General features: G+C 47.5%; 1 protein-coding gene across 1 annotated transcript in view; it reads left to right on the plus strand.

Moving 5' to 3' along the window:
- Positions 1-223: 223 nt before the first annotated feature.
- The window catches only part of LOC141051119 (uncharacterized), a 200,937-nt gene continuing 180,527 nt past the window's right edge, over positions 224-20,633 (plus strand). The window contains 5 exon segments of the mRNA XM_073548007.1: positions 224-327; positions 17,911-18,047; positions 18,177-18,356; positions 18,440-18,563; positions 18,647-18,744. Of these exon segments, the coding sequence (XP_073404108.1) occupies positions 17,970-18,047; positions 18,177-18,356; positions 18,440-18,563; positions 18,647-18,744 (480 nt within the window). The 5' untranslated portion in view covers positions 224-327; positions 17,911-17,969.

The raw sequence follows: 20,633 nt of genomic DNA on the forward strand, positions 1-20,633 counted from the left end.
GCTCCGCTCCGTACACCTCGTACACACGCGGCTCCGCTCCGTACACCTCGTACACACGCGGCTCCGCTCCGTACACCTCGTACACACGCGGCTCCGCTCCGTACACCTCGTACACACGCGGCTCTGCTACATCCACCCTGTAAACCCCTCCTGACCCCACACAGAAACTTCCTCTCATCCAGCACCATGACAACCAGCACAGCAGAGTCCTGCATACACTGAGGCCCCTGATCATGTGACCCCTGACTCCTCCCCTCCTGTGACCTCATCCCAGGTCCTGTGCGCACAGAGCAGCCATATATGTGGAGTGCGGCTCTGCAGGTGGAGGTAGGTGCTGGAGATTCCCCATTACTGGGCTGCACAGGGGGCAGTAACCCCTTCAGCGCTGAGACTAGTTTAGTTTTTTTTGTTAGTTTCAAAAAATCAAAACGTTTTTTCTTCCCTCTCCTCGAAAAGATAGGACCCAACTGTTATAAACAAGAAGTCAGGAAACCATATGCTCATAGTACATTGACCCTTTCTTGGCCAATAAAAACTTCTCCCCATTCCTGATGCAAACATAGCTCTTTGGTATACTTTCCCCTCCTGGCTGTACCCTTACACTGTCCCCCCATGCTACGCCTCCACTAAGTCTCTATTCTGTGCCCACTCACATTATTCTCCTCCCATACTGTCTCCTCACATATACCGCTCAAAAAAATAAAGGAACACTTAAACAACAGAATATAACTCCAAGTAAATCAAACTTCTGTGAAATCCAACTGTCCACTTAGGAAGCAACACTGACTGACAATCAATTTCACATGCTGTTGTGCAAATGGAATAGACAACAGATTGAAATTATTGGCAATTATCAAGACACCCTCAATAAAGGAGTGGTTCTGCAGGTGGGGACCACAGACCACAGCTCAGTACCAATGCTTTCTGGCTGATGTTTTGGTCACTTTTGAATGTTGGTTGTGCTTTCACACTCGTGGTAGCATGAGACTGACTCCACAACCCACACAAGTGGCTCAGGTAGTGCAGCTCATCCAGGATGGCATATCAATGTGAGCTGTGGCAAGAAGGTTTGCTGTGTCTGTCAGCGTAGTGTTCAGAGGCTGGAGGAGCTACCAGGAGACAGGCCAGTACGCCAGGAGATGTGGAGGGGGCCGTATGAGGGCAACAACCCAGCAGTAGGATCGCTACATCCACCTTTGTGCAAGGAGGAACAGGAGGAGCACTGCCGGAGCCCTGCAAAATGACCTCCAGCAGGCCACAAATGTGCATGTGTCTGCACAAACTGTTAGAAACCGACTCCATGAGGATGGTCTGAGGGCCCAATGTCAACAGATGGGGGATGTGCTCACAGCCCAACACCGTGCAGGACGCTTGGCATCTGCCACAGAACACCAGGAGTGGCAAATTCGCCACTGGTGCCCTTCGTTCTTCACAGATGAAAGCAGGTTCACACTGAGCACATGTGACAGAGTCTGGAGACGCTGTGTAGAGCGATCTGCTGCCTGCAACATCCTTCAGCATGACCGATTTGGCAGTGGGTCAGTAATAGTGTGGGGTGGCATTTCTTTGGAGGGCCGCACGGTGTTGGACTGTGAGCACAACCCCCATCTGTGGACGTAGGGCACTCAGACCATCCTCATGGAGTTGGTTTCTAACCGTTTGTGCAGACACATGCACATTTGTGGCCTGCTGGAGGTCATTTTGCAGGGCTCTGGCAGTGCTCCTTGCACAAAGGCGGAGGTAGTGGTCCTGCTTCTGGGTTGTTGCCCTCCTACGGCCCCCTCCACGTCTCCTGGTATACTGCCCTGTCTCCTGGTAGCTCCTCCAGCCTCTGGACACTACGCTGACAGACACAGCAAACCTTCTTGCCACAACTCGCATTGATTTGCCATCCTGGATGAGCTGCACTACATGAGCCACTTGTGTGGGTTGTAGAGTCCGGCTCATGATACCACGAGTGTGAAAGCACAACCAACATTCAAAAGTGACCAAAACATCAGCCAGAAAGCATTGGTACTGAGATGTGGTCTGTGGTCCCCACCTGCAGAACCACTCCTTTATTGAGGGTGTCTTGATAATTGCCAATAATTTCCATCTGTTGTCTATTCCATTTGCACAACAGCATGTGAAATTGATTGTCAATCAGTGTTGCTTCCTAAGTGTACAGCTTGATTTCACAGAAGTTTGATGTACTTGGAGTTATATTCTGTTGTTTAAGTGTTCCCTTTATTTTTTTGAGCAGTGTATTTACCCCCTTGCTCACCTTACTGCTTCCTCAGACATCTCCCAGACTCCCCATACTGTATCTGCACCCATTCCCCTCTCACTCCCCATTTTGTCCTCATATATTCCATACTTGCTCCTTTTACTGTCTCAGTACCCATTCCCCCACTCACTATACTGTCTGCACCCATGCCCCCTCATACTGTTTCCTCATACATGCTCCTCCATTTCACCATTTGCTCCTCATACTGTGTCCTCAAATTTCTCACGCTTCTCCCTCAAAATATTGTGCCCGCACCCATCCCTTCCAAACTATGTCCTCAAATCTTATTTGTTCTCTCCCCCCCCAAACTGTGAACTGTGTCCTCAAATCCTGTTTCTTCTCTCCCCTTCCCACGGTTACAATAAATCTTCGATGTCTTCAGCTCTAACCACCATCGTTGTCACGGATTTACCGCGACGGAGAGGAGCCAGAAGACCGCAGCGTCTGATTTCTCCTACTTCTGCACTGATTAGAAGCGCTTCACCTTCATATTAAACAGTGTCAATTTCTTTTAGCAGTGCAGGAGTTAATCTGCTCAGTTGAGAGCTCCTGGAAGCTTTCCTTAATTAAGGCTCTCAGCTGTGTATTGTTAGCCACTCCCATCTCTTATACAATATAGACCTTGGCAAGCATTCACTGTCAGAGTAGTTTATGCTGCATGTTGGTGTTTGTTATTGGGGGATTTATCGGAGACTGGTGCCAGGTTTTGCGTGTGTGATAAGTTCCTTGCTTCTACTTTGGTTTAACTGCAACTGCATCAGCTCATCCTGGAGGTGGCCTATCTATGTATTGTCATTTTACAGCACCCTAACACACTAGGTTTGGGGACCGTGTGTCACAGTCCAATTCTTGAATCTGTGTCAGATTCTGGGTTCCCTCATTTAAACCTTTATTTTCATGCTTCTGGGGGCTTAATATGGGTTTTTGCCCCCGGTGGCCACAAGTGTCATTACATTCTGATAGTTTTCTTTGCTTTACCTTTTGCCCCCTGTGGTCACTGGGGTTATTACATGTGTTTGGTTCCCTGCTGATGTGACCACTCCTTTGCTATATAAGGTCAGCTGGTCTATCTGCTGGTGTTGGTGATAGCAGGTCCTTTTTACATTCCAACCACGGTGAAGGTGGCAGCTGGCTCTGAGGTGTTGAGCCACGGCTGAAAGCTGATCTGGTTCTGATCTCTGCTGCCTGGTGACTGCAGCGGAGAAAGAGGTGAAGGTAGCAGCTGGCTCTGAGGGTTCAAGCTACTGCTGAAAGCTGATCTGTGCTGCACTCTGCTGCTCGGTGACTGCAGCAGAGAAAGATAAGTGTTTTGGTGTTTTCCCCGCTTGTGTATTTCCCTTTGTGTGTATTAGTACAGCGGTGGGACCAGTGTCCACATCACCCAGTTCCCTAGAAAGGGATAGGTGTAGGGTGAGTAAGGGATTCAGGTATCCTGGTCGGCGACAGGTGAGGAGCCTGTATAGGGAACGCTAGGAGTGCTTAGGGACACTGCCTCAGGGAAGTGCAGGAGGTCTCCATGTCCCCGTTCCCAATAGCAGGGCCCACCGTTGTAACTGTTTTCCTGGTAGTCCCCTTTTGGGTTCCCTTTCGTCTTGTTGTTTCAGTTACCGACCTGCTGGTCGTGTCACACAGGACAGATACACGTGACAGTTTATCACCAACCATTCATTTTCTCTGGTGAGCTATAGGCCAAGTACAGACCTGTGATCAATTGCTTCTGGTCCTCACCAAGGAGGGTGAGGAGCTGCATGGTGTGTTGGAGCAGCAGCAGCAGTTATCAGGGTCTGTGGCCTCCCCTCTGGCTCAACCAGAACCCCAATTTGTGGCTTTGGCAAATATGCCCCCTGGAGTCCCTGCTAGGGAGCAGGACTTGCTCATATACGCGGACGCACCCAGGCAGGTGGGAGGAGTTGGTGTCCCTGAGGTACTGCCTGATGTTCCCCGTGGTGAGGGGGCATGTACCTGTAGTGGGCAGACTGATGAATTAGTCCGCGGGGCTCACGCCGAAACTTCTACACTATCGAAGAAGCCGCCCCCTCCTGGTCATATGGAGGAAGACGACCAGGAAGAGTATATTTCCTTCATCTTTCCCTTCCCAATTGCGGCTCTGGCAAATATGCCCCCAGTAGTCCCTGCTAGGGAGCAGGACTTGCTCATACACGCGGACGCACCCAGGCAGGTGGGAGGAGTTGGTGTTCCCGAGGTGCTGCCTGATGTTCCCCGTGGTGAGGTGGCGCGTACCTGTAGTGAGCAGACTGATGAATTAGTCTGCGGGGCTCACGCCGAAACTTCTACACTATTGAAGAAGCCGCCCCCTCCTGGTCGTGTGAAGTAAGACGACCAGGGAGTGTATATTTCCTCCATATTCCCGTCCCCTTCTCCTCCAGTAGTGGCAGCAGGGGTGCTGCCAGGGAGTAGGGACAAGTCGCAACTCTCACCACAAGCTGCCCCTCAGAGTCGGAGTCCTCTTAGGAGGGGGGGGCAGAGAGGAGTGGTTACCTCTGAGCCTTGTGGGGGTGTGAGTGTTACGACACGGGGGACGCCTCTGTTGTCGGTTCTGTGAGGAGTTCACCATCTAGTGGCAAGAGAGTGAATGACACTAAACGTTTAGGTCCGGACCTGGGTGTGTACGTGTTTGTATGGGTGTCTGCCATTCTCACGCCAGCGAGTTATCAACTGGAGTTATCCTTTGTTATTCCCAGGCCTAGCTCGTTCCCCAGCCCGGCGCTCTGGAGAATTGTGGTACCTCCGGAGTATATGTCGTCACCTCCATCTGCTCTCTCTTACCATGACCCTGAGGGTCAGATGATTGTTGAAGTGAACTCTGGTGTAACAAGGCATCCACACTGTAGGTGGTCTCCAGTGTAGTACGGTGTTGAGGCCCCTCATTGAGGGAGGGGTACTGTCACAGTCCAATTCTTGGATCTGTGTCAGATTCTGGGTTCCCTCATTTAAACCTTTATTTTCAAGCTTCTGGGGGCTTAATATGGGTTTTTGCCCCCGGTGGCCACAAGTGTCATTGCATTCTGATAGTTTTCTTTGCTTTACCTTTTGCCCCCCGGTGGTCACTGGGGTTATTACATGTGTTTGGTTCCCTGCTGATGTGACCACTTCTCCTTTGCTATATAAAGTCAGCTGGTCTATCAGCTGGTGTTGGTGATAGCAGGTCCTTTTTGGATTTCAACCACGGTGAAGGTGGCAGCTGGCTCTGAGGTGTTGAGCCACTGCTGAAAGCCGATCTGGTTCTGATCTCTGCTGCCTGGTGACTGCAGCGGAGAAAGAGGTGAAGGTAGCAGCTGGCTCTGAGGGTTCGAGCCACTGCTGAAAGCTGATCTGTGCTGCACTCTGCTGCCCGGTGACTGCAGCAAAGAAAGATAAGTGTTTTGGTGTTTTCCCCGTTTGTGTATTTCCCTTTGTGTGTATTAGTACAGTGGTGGGACCAGTGTCCGGATCACCCAGTTCCCTAGAAAGGGATAGATGTAGGGTGAGTGAGGGATTCAGGTATCCTGGTCGGCGACAGCTGAGGAGCCTGTATAGGGAACGCTAGGAGTGCTTAGGGACACTCTCAGGGGAGTGCAGGAGGTCTCCACTTCCCCGTTCCCTATTGCAGGGCCCACCATTGTAACTGTTTTCCCAGTGTTCCCCTTTTGGATTCCCTTTCGTCTTGTTGTTTCAGTTACCGACCTGCGGGTCGTGTCACACAGGACAGTTACACGTGACACCATGACTCCCAGGCAATCTTAAGTGGAGCCCAAGATCGCTTTCATGGCGGACGCCTCAGCGGAGTCAGTCCGATTCGCAGCAAGGAATAGTGCCCTGTCTAACGCCGCAAGACGAGCGCTGTGGCTGAGGTCTTGATCAGGGGATACCCAGTCGAAGAACAAATTGTGCTCCATAACGTTCTCAGGCCTTCATGTATTCGGACCCTTATTGGATGAATTTCTTGACAAAGCCTTCGACAAAAAGAAAGGCTTTCCGGAGGAAAGGCCTAAGACAATGCCATCCTTTCAGAGGACCCGCGCCCAACCCAGGCAGGACTATAAAGGGAAAGGGAAGTCTGGCAGGTGCAGCTACCCAAAAGGGGGAAAAGGGAAAAGTTCCCTCCAAGATGAGAGAACAAGTCCTAGCAGACAATGATGCCAGGAAGGTTGGAGGGAGACTCTTTTGCTTGCCAGATAACTGGCAGGATATTTCCCAAAACCGGTGGATCCTGAATACCGTCATAGAGGGGTACAAGATCGAATTCACCGAGCGACCTCCCAGAAGATACTGCGTAACCCAAACCTAGTGTCAGGAAACCTATCAAAGGCTTTTAAAGGACATACAGGAGCTATTGGAGGTAGGGGCCGTAACCCGGGTACCCCATGCTCAAAGATTTCAGGGTCACTATTCAATATCGAACTATAATAAACCTGAAGCCACTAAATCGGTGGGTGACCTACAAGAGATTCAAAATGGAATCTCTCAAAGCAGTCATACCATTAGTAAAGGAGGGATCAGTAATGAGCACTTTAGATTTAAAGAGTGCCTACTACCACGTACCCATTCATACATCACACCAGACATTCCTCAGGTTCGCAAAAAAAGATCACGGTAAGGTGTATCATTACCAGTTTCTCTGCCTACCGTTCGGACTCTCCTCCGCCTCCCGAGTCTTCACAAAACTTATGGTGGAGGTCTTGGTCTACCTAAGTGAAAAGAATATTCTCATCATTCCATACTTGGACGACTTGCTGCTGGTGGCAGACTCTCCACAACAAATGGAGAGAGACCTTACAACCACCGTGTCAGGCTGTGTTCACACACAGCGTTTTTTTCGCGGATTTACCAAAAAATCAGCTTAAAAGAAGCTTCCCATTCATTTTAATGCATTTTGCACTTTTTGTGCATATTGATGCATTTTTTACCGCGAAAAAAACGCTTTGCGGTAAAAAACGTAGCATGCTCATTAATTTCTCGGTAAATTCCGCATTTCTGGCTATTTTCCATGTGTCTGGGGACGCGCGGAAAAAATCATGGCAAAAATGTGCGTTTTCTGGGAATGAGTCCTGTTTTTATGCAGAAATTTTCTGCATACGTATGCACATAGCCTCAATCTTAGAGAGGTTAGGATGGTTAATAAATTGGAAGAAATCAAGTCTCAAGCCAGAAAGAGAAAAAGTGTTTCTCGGAGTCATCCTGAACTCGGAACTGGAATGCTCCTTCCTTCCCCTGCACAAGCAACAGACATTCATACATTAGGTCCAAATACAGAAGTACGTCTCCATAAGGAAGGCCATGAGAGTCCTGGGTCTCATGACTTCGTGCATTTCCAGTGTCGAGTGGAGAGAGTTCCATTCAAGGTCCTTACAACGAGAGGTCTTAGCAGCTTGGGACAGCAAAGAAACCTCATTAGACACAAACATGGCCGTCTCCAGAGAAGTAAAACATTCGCTATCCTGGTGGATTGACACACAAAACCTCGGGAAAGGAAGACCTTGGAAAGCATTGCCGTGTATAAACATCACTACCGACGCAAGCCTTCGAGGTTGGAGGGCTCACATGGAGGGAACTTACCTCCAGGGAACATGCGGCCCATCAATACGCAACCGGTCCTCAAATTACAGAGAGCTCAGGGCAGTCTGGGAGGCCCTAAGGACATGCCAAGGAAAACTGAGGGGTCAGAATGTCAAGATCTTCTCAGACAATTCAACTACAGTTGCCTTCCTTCAACATTAAGGGGGGCCTAGACACCATCATCTGCAGGACCTAGCTCACACAATCTTCTCCTGGGCAGAGCAGATGATAAAATCAGTTACGGCAGTCCACCTGAAAGGATCAAAGAACCAGGTGGCGGACTTGCTAAGCAGAGAGAAGGTCCACCATTCATAATGGTCAGTAAACGAAGAAGTTTTCATATAGTTATCCCGGCACTGGGGGACACCAGAGGTTGACTTATTTTCCTCAAGGAGGAACTGAAAAACAAGAAAAAAATTTTCTCTATATCCAGGGACAACCCAACAGGGGTAGACACTCTGGCACAGAACTGGAACATGGATCTCGCTTACGCCTTTCCACCACTTGCTCTAATACAGAGAGTATTAAGGAAGATCCAGTAAAGCAGAGCATCGGTAATTTTGATTGTCCCTTACTGGCCCAAAAGGAGCTGGTTCTCCCTACTGAGATGGATGGCGCTGGAAGATCCAATACTTCTACCAGCAAGGCCGGACCTACTAACCCAGGGACCTCTAGTACATCAGAGGCCAGAGATGCTACAGCTATCAGCATGGATCCTGAGGCGGAGATCCTAAAGTCTAAAAGGCTATCTGAACTAGTGATATCTACTATGCAAAAAAGTAGTAAATAATAAAGGTAGTGCAATTAGGCATATATAACATGTGGGGGAAAGAAAAAAAGAAATCAACAGACATAAGTTGTAATTGGTGTCCCACCCACATGTGCACCTAAGGACTGTAGATGACCAGTTGTAATAACATGCAAAGCACAAGCAAGAGGACAAATCCAAAAAATACAACTGTAGGTCATACGTAAAATTGCTTTATTGTGATGAAGGCAAGGTACAGGCGTGACATGCTATACCAGGGGTCCTCAAACTACGGCCCGCGGGCCACATGCGGCCCGCCAAGGACTTTTATCCGGCCCCCCGCCAGGCCGACATTGAACTTATGAACTGCACTGCAGTTCAATGCCGGCGGGCCCTGTAATCGCGGGCGGGACAAGGCGCCGAGGAAAGGCGTTACGCAGCCCTCTGTATGCAGCAGAGCACAGTGCACACAGACGGCCTGATTATCATCAGGCCGCCTGTGCGGCCTGATGACGTCACGCCGCCTGTGTGCCTGTGCAGGAAGAAGACTGAGATGAGCGGGCGCCTCTTCAGAGCAGCGGGGGACATAGGTGAGTACTTTTTTTTTTTTTTTTAACGCTGGGTCCTATTGGGGTCATTTACCTGCCTAATGGGGACCTGTGCTGCCTAATGGGGACATTTACCTGCCTATTGGGGACCTGTGCTGCCTAATGGGGACATTTACCTTCCTATTGGGGACCTGTGCTGCCTAATGGGGACCTGTGCTGCCTAATGGGGACCTTTACCTGCCTAATGGGGACATTTACCTGCCTAATGGGGACCTGTGCTGCCTAATGGGGACATTTACCTGCCTAATGGGGACATGTGCTGCCTAATGGGGACATTTACCTGCCAATTGGGGACCTGTGCTGCCTATTGGGGACCTGTGCTGCCTAATGGGGACATTTACCTGCCTAATGGGGACCTGTGCTGCCTAATGGGGACATTTACCTGCCTATTGGGGACCTGTGCTGCCTAATGGGGACATTTACCTTCCTATTGGGGACCTGTGCTGCCTATTGGGGACCTGTGCTGCCTAATGGGGACCTGTGCTTCCTAATGGGGACCTGTGCTGCCTAATGGGGACATTTACCTGCCTATTGGGGACCTGTGCTGCCTAATGGGGACCTGTGCTGCCTATTGGGGACATTAACCTGCCTAATGGGGACATTTACCTGCCTATTGGGGACCTGTGCTGCCTATTGGGGACATTTACCTGCCTATTGGGGACCTATGCTGCCTATTGGGGACATTTACCTGTCTATTGGGGACCTGTGCTGCCTATTGGGGACATTTACCTGCCTTTTAGGGACCAATGTTGCCTATTGGGGATTCTTGCACCACACCAGTCTGAGCCTGAGGTAAAAGTGGAGTTCCACCAATATGGGCACTGGTGAGGCTGCATTGATAGGCACTGATCAGGCTGCATTGATGGGCACTGATCAGACTGCATTGATGGGCACTGATCAGGCTGCATTGATGGCACTGATCAGGCTGCATTGATGGGCACTGATCAGGCTGCATTGATGGGCACTGATCAGGCTGCATTGATGGGCACTGATCAGGCTGCATTGATGGGCACTGATCAGGCTGCATTGATGGGCACTGATCAGGCTGCATTGATGGGCAGTGCAGTCTGTATGTCTCTGTGTGGGCAATTTTATTGCTGGTATATTGTTTTTGTAGCGCTGTATATATGTTGGTATTTTACTAATAGCAATTTTGAATCCCTAGGAAACAGGGACAGGAATTTATTCATAATTTTTTTTAAACTATATTCCGGCCCTCCAATGGTCCGAGGGACCGTGATCTGGCCCCCTGTTTAAAAAGTTTGAGGACCCCTGTGCTATACAGCCAAACAAAGCTGATAAAAACAACCAAAAGAGGACACGAGGACTCCTGTAGCCAATGCTGTACTGAATAATACGTATAATTACATAGTCAGTGGCAAATCTTGCTCACCATCATAAGTGATTGCCGATGCTACACTAAATGACACATATATGTACATAAGCAATGGTATATATTGCTATCATAAATAGTTGTCAATACTGCACTAAATAGCGCCTGTGATTACATAGTTATTAAGGTTGAAGGGAGACTTTGAGTCCATCTAGCTCAACCCATATCCTATCCTAACTTGCCCTAACATGTTGATCCAGAGGAAGGCAAAAAAAACCCATGTGGCAACAGTAAGCTTCACATTGGGGAAAAAAATTCCTTCCTGACTCCACATACGGCAATCAGACTAGCTCCCTGGATCAACGCAATATTAAGGAGACTAGTGTATATACCCTGTAATATTATACTTTTCAAGAAAGCCATCCAGTCCCTTCTTAAATTTTAGTAGTGAATCACTCATTACAACATCATATGGCAGAGAGTTCCATAGTCTCACTGCTCTTACAGTAAAGAATCTGCGTCTGTGAGTATGCTTAAACCTTCTTTCCTCCAGATGTAGAGGATGCCCCCTTGTCCCCGTCACAGGTCTAAGAGTAAAAAGATCATTAGAAAGGTCTTTGTATTGTCCCCACATATATTTATACATTGTAATAAGATCACCCCTAAGCCTTCGATTCTCCAAACTAAATAACCCCAAGTGTAATAACCTGTCTTGGTATTGCAGACCCCCTAGTTCCCTAATAACCTTGGTCGCTCTTCTCTGCACCCGCTCCATAATAGTGATATAAATATTTTTTGCTAAAAGAGCAAAGGCAACCAATCAATCGCAAGATGAAAATGAATAAGGTAGCCATAAATCAGTGTACAGATAGCAATCTAGATGATAGTGAACCAGGCAGCCACCGGAGATATAATTTCATATAGACATAATAATTTACCTGAACACAATAACAGCTGGCAGATGGAATAACAGGGGTCCCAGTGTCCGCCCCAACGCGCGTTTCGGAACACCTTCGTCAGGGGGATTGATTGGTTGCCTTTGCTCTTTTAGCAAAAAATATTTATATCACTATTATGTAATCACAGGCGCTATTTAGTGCAGTTTTGACAACTATTTATGATAGCAATATATACCATTGCTTATGTAAATATATGTGTCATTTAGTGTAGCATCGGCAATCACTTATGATGGTGAGCAAGATTTGCCACTGACTATGTAATTATTCATATTATTCAGTACAGCATTGGCTACAGGAGTCCTCGTGTCCTCTTTTGGTTGTTTTTATCAGCTTTGTTTGGCTGTATAGCATGTCACGCCTGTACCTTGCCTTCATCACAATAAATCAATTTTACGTATGACCTACAGTTGTATTTTTTGGATTTGTCCTCTTGCTTGTGCTATGCAAAAAAGTAGGAAACCGGTAACCTCAGCCATATTTTGGAAAATCTGGAAGAAGTTCTGTTCTCAATGTACAGTACCAGTATCCATCATCCAATATCCAAATATTCCCCACATTCACGACTTCCTCCAAGCAGGCTTTGACAGTATGCTAAAAGTACAGGTGTCAGCCCTAGGATCATATTTCAATTATCCACTTGCCAATCATCCCTGGGTGGTAAGATTCATAAAAGCCACACAGCGTATGAGACTCACAAGCCGTAGCTCAGTACCACCCTGAGATCTCAGCTTAGTTCTAAATGAACTACGCAAGGATCCATTTGAACCATTAGAGCAGGACCTCCTAAGGTCAGTAACGTTCAAGACCCTCTTTCTTGTAGCATTAACCACTGCAAGACGCATAGGGGAGATCCAGGCCCTGTCCATAGAACACCCATATTTAAAGATTCAGGAGACTGCATTGTCTTAAAATTAAATTCCGCCGTTCTTCCCAAAGTGGTTTCTGATTTCCACAGGAGTCAAGAGATAGTTCTGCCTACGTTCTGTCAGAATTACAGCAACGAGAAGGATTGCTCTCTCCATCTTTTGGATGTTAAAAGAACTGTTCTTCAATACTTAAAACTCACAGAAGACTGGAGAATGGACTGTAATCTTTGTCCAAATGACAGGCAAAAACAAAGGGAAGAAGGCATCAAAAGCTACCCTGGCCAGATGGTTGAAAGCAACTATCAGCGCAGCATATGTGTCGGCGGGGAAAGCTCCGCCAGAAAAACTTAAGGCCCACTCACTGAGAGCTGTTTCTGCATCATGGGCAGAGAGTGTGGGAGCATCCATGGATCAGATCTGCAGGGCCGCAACCTGGTCTAAATTTAATACCTTTTATAATCCTGCCCTAATTGGAGTAATTTGTGTTAGGAGTCTGATTTCTGCCCTCGCTATGCAGGAATCAAGACCCTCACATTCTGCAGTCTCCTGCTCTTCGTTTACTGCAGAGGAGATTGCAGAGGAGATTGCTTTGCAGCAACTCTCTCCGGAGGCTAAGTCCTTCATTCCATCCTCTGAGCATGCTCCTGGGACGATCTCCCATTGGAGTTCAGGAGTCAGGTGCTCAGGTCCTGCTCCTGATTCCATTGGGTCAGCTCAGAGTTCTGGAGACTTGCGGAAGGTCCCGTTTGCTATAAAAAGTGTGCATGGTTGTTCCGCCATGCGCTAGTATAGTCATACTTGCTGCTGTGTGTATGTTGATGGATGCATGTTCTGGTGAATGACTCATTTGAAACCCCATTCCTTTGATAATACGAATGTGTGAGGGATTGAGTTTTGCCAGTGCCAGCGCGCTATTGCTCCATGGACACACCTGCTAGCGTCTAACATCGCGCCTGCACTATTTGCGGTGTTACTCTGCGGTATTCTCTACGCCGCGCTGCGGTAGCAGCTTTCACGTGCGCTTGCAATTGCAACGCTAGGCACACGAGTATTACGGTAGGTCTAGACGGAGTTAGTGCCGCCATCTAGGACTTCTCCTGTGACCAATTACCACGTGTGCGTCGCTGGTCCCTGTGCCTCTAACAGGCTCTGCGACATTATATTTTCTCTTTTGTTTATAGTAGCTCTGTGAGTTCAACAGAGTTTGCTTAGTGCACCTGGGTGACATCTAACCCCGTGCACATTACCGCCAGATTGCTCTGCCACCATCTAGCAGCGGTTTTAACAACTACCGCACGGTGGACCCCGAGCGGCGAACACACTTTATTTAAATTTTTTATTTAGTGTGTGATCCGCCACTCATAACAATTTGGTAATTCTTCTGGTGGTGCTGTCAGGAGGGACGTCCTGGAAAGTAGGAATTAGTCCTACCGGTAATGGTATTTCCAGGAGTCCATCATGACAGCACTCCTTGTACACCCTCTCTTGAATTTCCTGTCTGATATGTGATGTAAACATGTGAAGTAGGAAGTTTAATAAAATTGCGTTGCATCCATCCTGGTGTGGTACTTAGAAAATCACTGAAGGGTGTTAGCGGGGAAGGGCTATTTAACCTCTTCTGTGTTCCTGTCCCTATCAAGGATAAGGAGGACAACCTCCTGGTGGTGCTGTCATGATGGACTCCTGGAAATACCATTACCGGTAGGACTAATTGCTACTTTCTCATGTCACGATAATGAATATCTCCTGCAGTATTGCTAATGCTGATTCCAGTGTCGGTAAATGAGACGAGAATTAGCGTTATGGAAGATGAGTCTATGAGAAAGGTATTCAGCAGCCGACTCCGAGGGAGAAACTGCTTGTTGTGGGTGTCTAAAATATATAGGATTTATTAGTATATGGAAAGAAGAAAAAAACGAATGATATAAAACAATCAAAATAATAATGGTCACAATAATGAGCCACCACTGCTTGGGTTCCCCGCTTGTCTCTATATTTGCTGGTCAGTCCTGATGAACATGTGATCTCTACAGCCAATCATTGGCTGATGTATTGTCCAGCATGGCCAGTGATTGGGAGCATGGAGAAGTCTTAGTCAGCAATTCAACTTATGTTCTATGTTATGGATTGTGTTCAGAAATCGGATAAGGACGAGAAGGAAGTCTATTTGATGTCTTTATTCCACAAGGCGTTTTGACAGCAGGGCGCTGTCTTCATTCTCGTCCTTGGCGCCCTCCTGACCCCGATTTATTGCTCTACATTTACCGTCCCTCCACGAGGGTCTGTGGCTGGTGCTGCCTTGGACTAGCTATTTAACGTTCACTTAACTGGTAAGGCTAACGCCAGCGCTCCATTGAGACCGCTCTCATTTATTCCAACTGAAATCAGATAAATCACAATCATTAAAGCCTCCTCTGTGTGTAGTTAAATTAATTATTGAGTAGCTGTTAGCACAACACCCGCCTCCCAGCGTGTCAGTTCACTCACCCGCGCTGCAGTTGGCCCCTCTCTTCCTCTTGCTTCCAGTAGCATTTCTAGCTGGGCCTCTGGCCATGTTCTAAGGGCACGTGCGCGCTGCCGCCCTCTTAAAGGGCCAGCGCGTGCACTTGCTATTTCCTCCCCAGCCAATGGTTTTGAGGCATTATGTATATATTGCTTCCTCTCCACTGGGGAGATGCCTGAGAAACCTTCCTGTTTCTGTTTATGTTGTGTAAGTTCGCCTACAAGTACAAATCCTGCCAGCTGTAAGTACGAATTCTGCCTGTGGTTCTCTAAGTGCAAATCCTGCTTGTTGCACTCTGAAGCAAATCCTGCTTGCTGCACTCTGAAGCAAATTCTGCCTGCTGCACTCTGACACAAACTCTGTTTCTGATACCAACTCTGTCTGCTGCACTCTGATACAAGCTCTGCCAGCTGCTTCATCCAGTCTGTTGTTTGGGTCCAGCTGCTGCGCGACCGTTGGTCTGCCATGGAGTGGTACCTGGCGTTCAGCGGGAGTCAAGTCTAACCTCACCATCGGTGGCTCTAGTGAATAGTCAGCTGATCGCTTAGTCTCGCCCCTCCAGGCTCTCCACGGTCCGCGGTACATTGGTTCCACAGACCATATTTGTGACAGTTTGCTCAGGCCATGGATCCCGAACCCTTCCCGTAGGGACTATGTACCTGGAGAATTTGCAGACAATTTGCTTAGTTCAGGATCCTGGCCCCCGACTTGCAGCCCCACCACGTTTTGACGGCAATCCGAAGCTCTGCCGTGGGTTCATCAACCAGTGCCAGCTACATTTTGAACTTCATCCACACCACTTCCCGCTTGACCAAGCAAAGGTGGCATTTCCAATTTGGCAGCATTCTTGGAAGCTTTCCGCAAAGTGTTCGATGAGCCTGGGCGAACCACCTCAGCAACTTCAGCTCTTCTTCATTTACGTCAATCCAATTCTACTGTGGGGCAATATGCGGTACGCTTTCGCATCCTGGCGTCCGAACTTGGATGGAATCACGAAGCTTTGATGGCGACATTCTGGGAGGGGCTTTCCGGAGATACTAAGGATGAGTTAGATGGTCGAGACCTACCAACTACCCTCGACGACCCGATCTCCCTCGCCATCCATATAGACCTCCGCTTCTGTGAGCGTGCTAGTGAAATGGCACGTGAAAGTAAACCGCAGTGCCTGGCTCCGTTTTCTCAAGGACCAAAGAAGCTCCGGCATCTTGGGGCGGTAGGAGAGGTCTCTCTAAACAGAAAGGACGTCCTCCGCGGTCCGTGGCACAGTGGTTCCACAAATCACGTTTGTGACAGTGGCTGACAGTTTCTGGAAGCATAAACGTTGTACTTCCTCATTACTAAATAGGTGCTACATTAAGGGTGAAGATAATTGTCCCTGAGGTAAACTGGACATCTCTAGCATCACAAGGCACAATGGAAATGCAATATGTCCATACAATATCAATAGTAATCTGATATCAACACCATCCATGCATATAGCTGTAATCAGGGGACATAATTGCTTATGTGGGATCAAACGCCAGGATTTTCAACCTTGGGAAACCACAGAAATGTGGTATCAACCTGTGTTTAGAAAGCTAAATGTATGCTCAAAATTATGGCATATTATACCACTTATATATACATTAGAATCTTTTACTTGCACCATCTGTCACGCCGCTGCCTACCCCGCTGCTGCGCGCACCATCGCTGCCCGCGCCCCGTCATACTCACCGGCTCCGGCGCGTCCCCATCCTCTCTCTTCCTGCAGCCGCGTCTGCTTCCTCTCAGGTGCACACGAGCGGCCGGCCCTTCTGCGCACGCGCACGTTGCACTCGGTGAGACCGATTGTCCTCCTGGCTCACTACAGGTTATGACCCGGAAGTACTCCCGCACTTGTCCTTATCAGGCCGCCTCTTTCCCTTAGGCGTTGCCTGATCGTCACTTGTGTTTGGCAAGTGATCCTGGCCTCGCTTGTTTACCTTCTCCGTCTCCTCTGCCGCGTTACCCTGCTGCCTATCTCATCCGTCTTGTCTAACCTGCTTATTTGTGTCTCTCTCAGTGCTCGCCTCCTCCTGTCCACGTCCAGCCGTGCCTGCCTGTGTCATCCAGCCTGAGTCTCCTTGTCCCAGCCTTGCCATCCTGTGTCTCCGTCCCCTCCGTCTGCCGTGATTCCTGTCCTGCACGTCCGGCCGTCTGCCTCTCTAGTCTCCTGCTGTGTCTCCTCTAGCCTCCTCGGGTACCGGCTACCGCGGTAATAGTTTCCCCTGGGCCTGTCCCTAACGCTCCCTGTATAGGGGGTGGTCCACCTGGCCCGCTCGCCCAGGGGAGGTTCGTTGCCGCGGTCCAGTGGGTTCACCCTTGAGAATCATTACACCATCTTTCTGTGCATTCAGTTAGCCAGCCTCCTCTCACCTGAGAGCCTTTTACAATACCTCCTGTGGAAATACTCATTTCTTAGATCCAGGAGAGTCAACGGGAATTGTAGATCTGTCCTAATATCCTCATTGATATTCTCCAGAAAGTCTCACTGGTCTAATCCGTAAGACATTTCTGTATTTAACCCATTTTTTTAAGTATTATACCCTTTTTTTTTTCATAAAATCAATCTAAAATTTAATAAGAATGTTCCTTGCTGCTCTAAACGTATCCACAACCTTAAAGATGGAGAGTATAGCGTGAATGTGTTTCCCTGTGTATGCCACAATGCAAAAGACTATCAGGTGCTTGGGTGGTGGATTTCCTATTGTGTTACCCAAGGCTGTTGTCTTACTGTCTTAACAAAACAGCAAGTGGTGTCAGCAAGAAAAAGGAGGTGTGCATTTGAGAACTGGCTGTAAGATGCACTTAGTTCATTTTCAGCCTTCTGCTGTGACTGAGTGGACGAGTGAGTGTGAAAAGTGGAGTCCCAGTGTACAATCACATCCAAGTCACAAGTGCAGCGAATGGATGATGTTTGTGACATTCTAGGTAAAATGATCTGAGAGTACAACATTTACCTGTTATATCACAAGTTTCCCCTTATTGTCTTCAGTAATTGTATTATTGCATGTTATTCTTTTTGATTTTACTTCATCTCATCTTTCTCCCAGTCAGATTACTACAAAGTCGGATCCTCTGAGTCGAGATCTTCTTTATAAGATAATTTTGGATGGATATAGACAGAGACAAGATGGCGGAGAGGATATTGCACCTCACCCTAGAGATCCTCTTCCGGCTTACTGGAGAGGTGAGAGATTCTGATGACGACACATTACATCATTCTTATCTATGGGAATAACAGACGGACAGAACTGGAGAGGTGAGGACTCTGGAAATGTCTGCAGTGAGATTTATTAATGTGTCTCTCCATAACCAGGATTACACAGTAGTGAAGAAGACCTCTAGTGAGCGCTGTCAGGACCCTGTGTCTGAAGGATGGGGAAGACCCCTGAGCCCAATCACGGGGCCTCCACCTCACCCCCTGATACATGAGGACATCAATGACCAGAAGATCCTAGAACTCACCTGCAAGATGATTGAGCTGCTGACTGGAGAGGTGACACGGCTGGGAATGCTGGGACATTGTACAGTAACACTATAAAGGGATTGGGGGGATGACGGTATCATTGTATGTGTCAGATTCCTATAAGGTGTCAGGATGTCAGCATCTATTTATCCATGGAAGAGTGGGAGTATTTAGTAGAACACAAACATCTGTACAAGGACGTCATGATAGAGATCCCCCAGCCCTTCACATCACCAGGTAATAGACAGGACTAAATACACACGGCCTATAATTATCTGTGTGTAAAGAATGAATTCAGTCCCTGTATGTGTTTCTTCCAGTTCTATCCAGTAAGAGGAAAACACCAGAGAGATGCCCCCGTCCTCTTCTTCCACAGGACTGTAAACAAGAAAATCCCAATGTTCCTCAGGATCATCAGGTAGATGGAGAGAAGGTGTCATGAGATCTTCCCTATGATGTGTAGACGGCTGTGAAGGTCTTGTGCTCAGTCTTGTTTTATCCACCAGTATTATATGTTTTATACTTGTGTAATGAAAACGGTGGAGATGGCAGGATTAGAGCTGATCATAGATGTGACTTCTCCATCTGTTAGTGAGTGTGTACATGTGTATATGCATGTGTGTATATATCGGAATGCATATGGTAAATTTTTTCCCTCTTCGGATGTCATTCCTTGGTTTCGGCACAGAGCACCTCATCATCATAGAGAATACAGAAATATTTCTGGCAACTACAGCATTGGATTTTGACACTACAGCTCCCCATAATAGACAGTTTTTGGTATTTTATCCACTGCCGATTTTGCAAGTTTTCCCACCTACAAAGAATAGAGAGGCCTGTAATTTTTATCATAAGTACACTTCACCTGTGAGAGACAGAACCTTAAAAAAAATCCAGAAAATCACATTGTATGATTTACTCATAATTAATTTCCAAGTATTTGATACAATAGAAAAAAAGAACTTAAAGGGAACCTGTCAGCAGGGTTATGCACAGTAACCTACAGACATTGTCATGTCGGCGCCATTATACTGATTAAAATGATACCTTGGTTGATGAAATCCGTCTTATGGTTGTTGTTTTTAATCTTTATTTTCAGTTTTGTGTTAATGATATGCTCGTGCTTCAGGGTGGCATGTGGGGGGGTTCTTCATGTGGTGCTCTGATTGGGTATTCATGTGTATGGTGTCTGAAAGGTCCCTCAGTGACGGAGGGTGATTAATACATTGTAAGGAGGCTAATGGCCGTGTAGTCAATGGGATTTATGTGTAGCAGAGAAAGCTGCTCCATGCGATTCAACCCGGAGTATATTGGCTTTAGTACACGTGAGCACTAAGATGTTGTTTAGTTCACCTTGGTCCAGGTTGCGGGTAGCTATGAGAGATGGGCGGGTCTGGCTACCCACATACCTCACATGTGGGTGTGGTTACAGTCTACATAATGGAGGCTGTTGTTTGGCACATGGTCTGTGTGTTGAGTGGGAGAAGCCCTCCTGTGTGTGTGTGGCTCCAGACCGAGCCTGAGTGCTGGACACTGCACAGCCTGTGTGCCCACAGGCCTGAGGGAGCAGAGAGCCAGGCTAAGGACAGTTTTGTGTTGTTTTGCCTGCTCTCAAGGTCGTTTACTGTTTGTTGTTACTGCTGGGTTTATGGAGTAAATAAACCCACATGGACTTTTCTGTAAATGACACACTCCTATTTTCCTCTAGCGCACCAGAGTGAGAGATCCCTACAATATATTTTTTTTTAAAAAACCTTCTTCAGGCAGGCAGACTGGCCAGATTCCTGACCTTCTATCAGAATCATCCTTGCCACATGAGGAGAGATCTTGCATGGAGACCAAGGAAGATTGATGGTCATCTTGTGTTACTTCCATTGTTGTTGCCTTCTCACCAAGCTGCTTTCTGTATCCCATCCCAGCCATCTTCAGGTCTACTATTTTGTCCATGGTGTCCTTAGACAGCTCTTTGATTTGGCAATGGTGAAGAGGTTGGAATGTGATTGAGTGTTTGGCCAGGTGTCTTTTATACAGGTAACAAGTTCAAACAGGTGCAATTAATACAGATAATGAGGTAGGAGGGCTTCTTAAAGAAAAACTAACAGGTCTTGGAGAGCCAGAATTCCTACTGGTTGGTCAGTGATTAAATACTTATTTCATGCAATAAAATGTAATTTAATTATTTAAGAATCATACAATTCGATTTTCTGTTTTTTTATTCTTAAATTTTGTCTCTCACAATGCATGATCTGGTTTTCCCCAGAAAAGCTAACCATTACCTCCTCATCTCAACTGTCAATCCAATGGACT

The sequence above is a fragment of the Dendrobates tinctorius genome, unplaced genomic scaffold (assembly GCF_039654945.1).
Source record: "Dendrobates tinctorius isolate UK_male_01 unplaced genomic scaffold, ASM3965494v1 ptg000155l, whole genome shotgun sequence".
Lineage (NCBI taxonomy): Eukaryota > Metazoa > Chordata > Amphibia > Anura > Dendrobatidae > Dendrobates > Dendrobates tinctorius.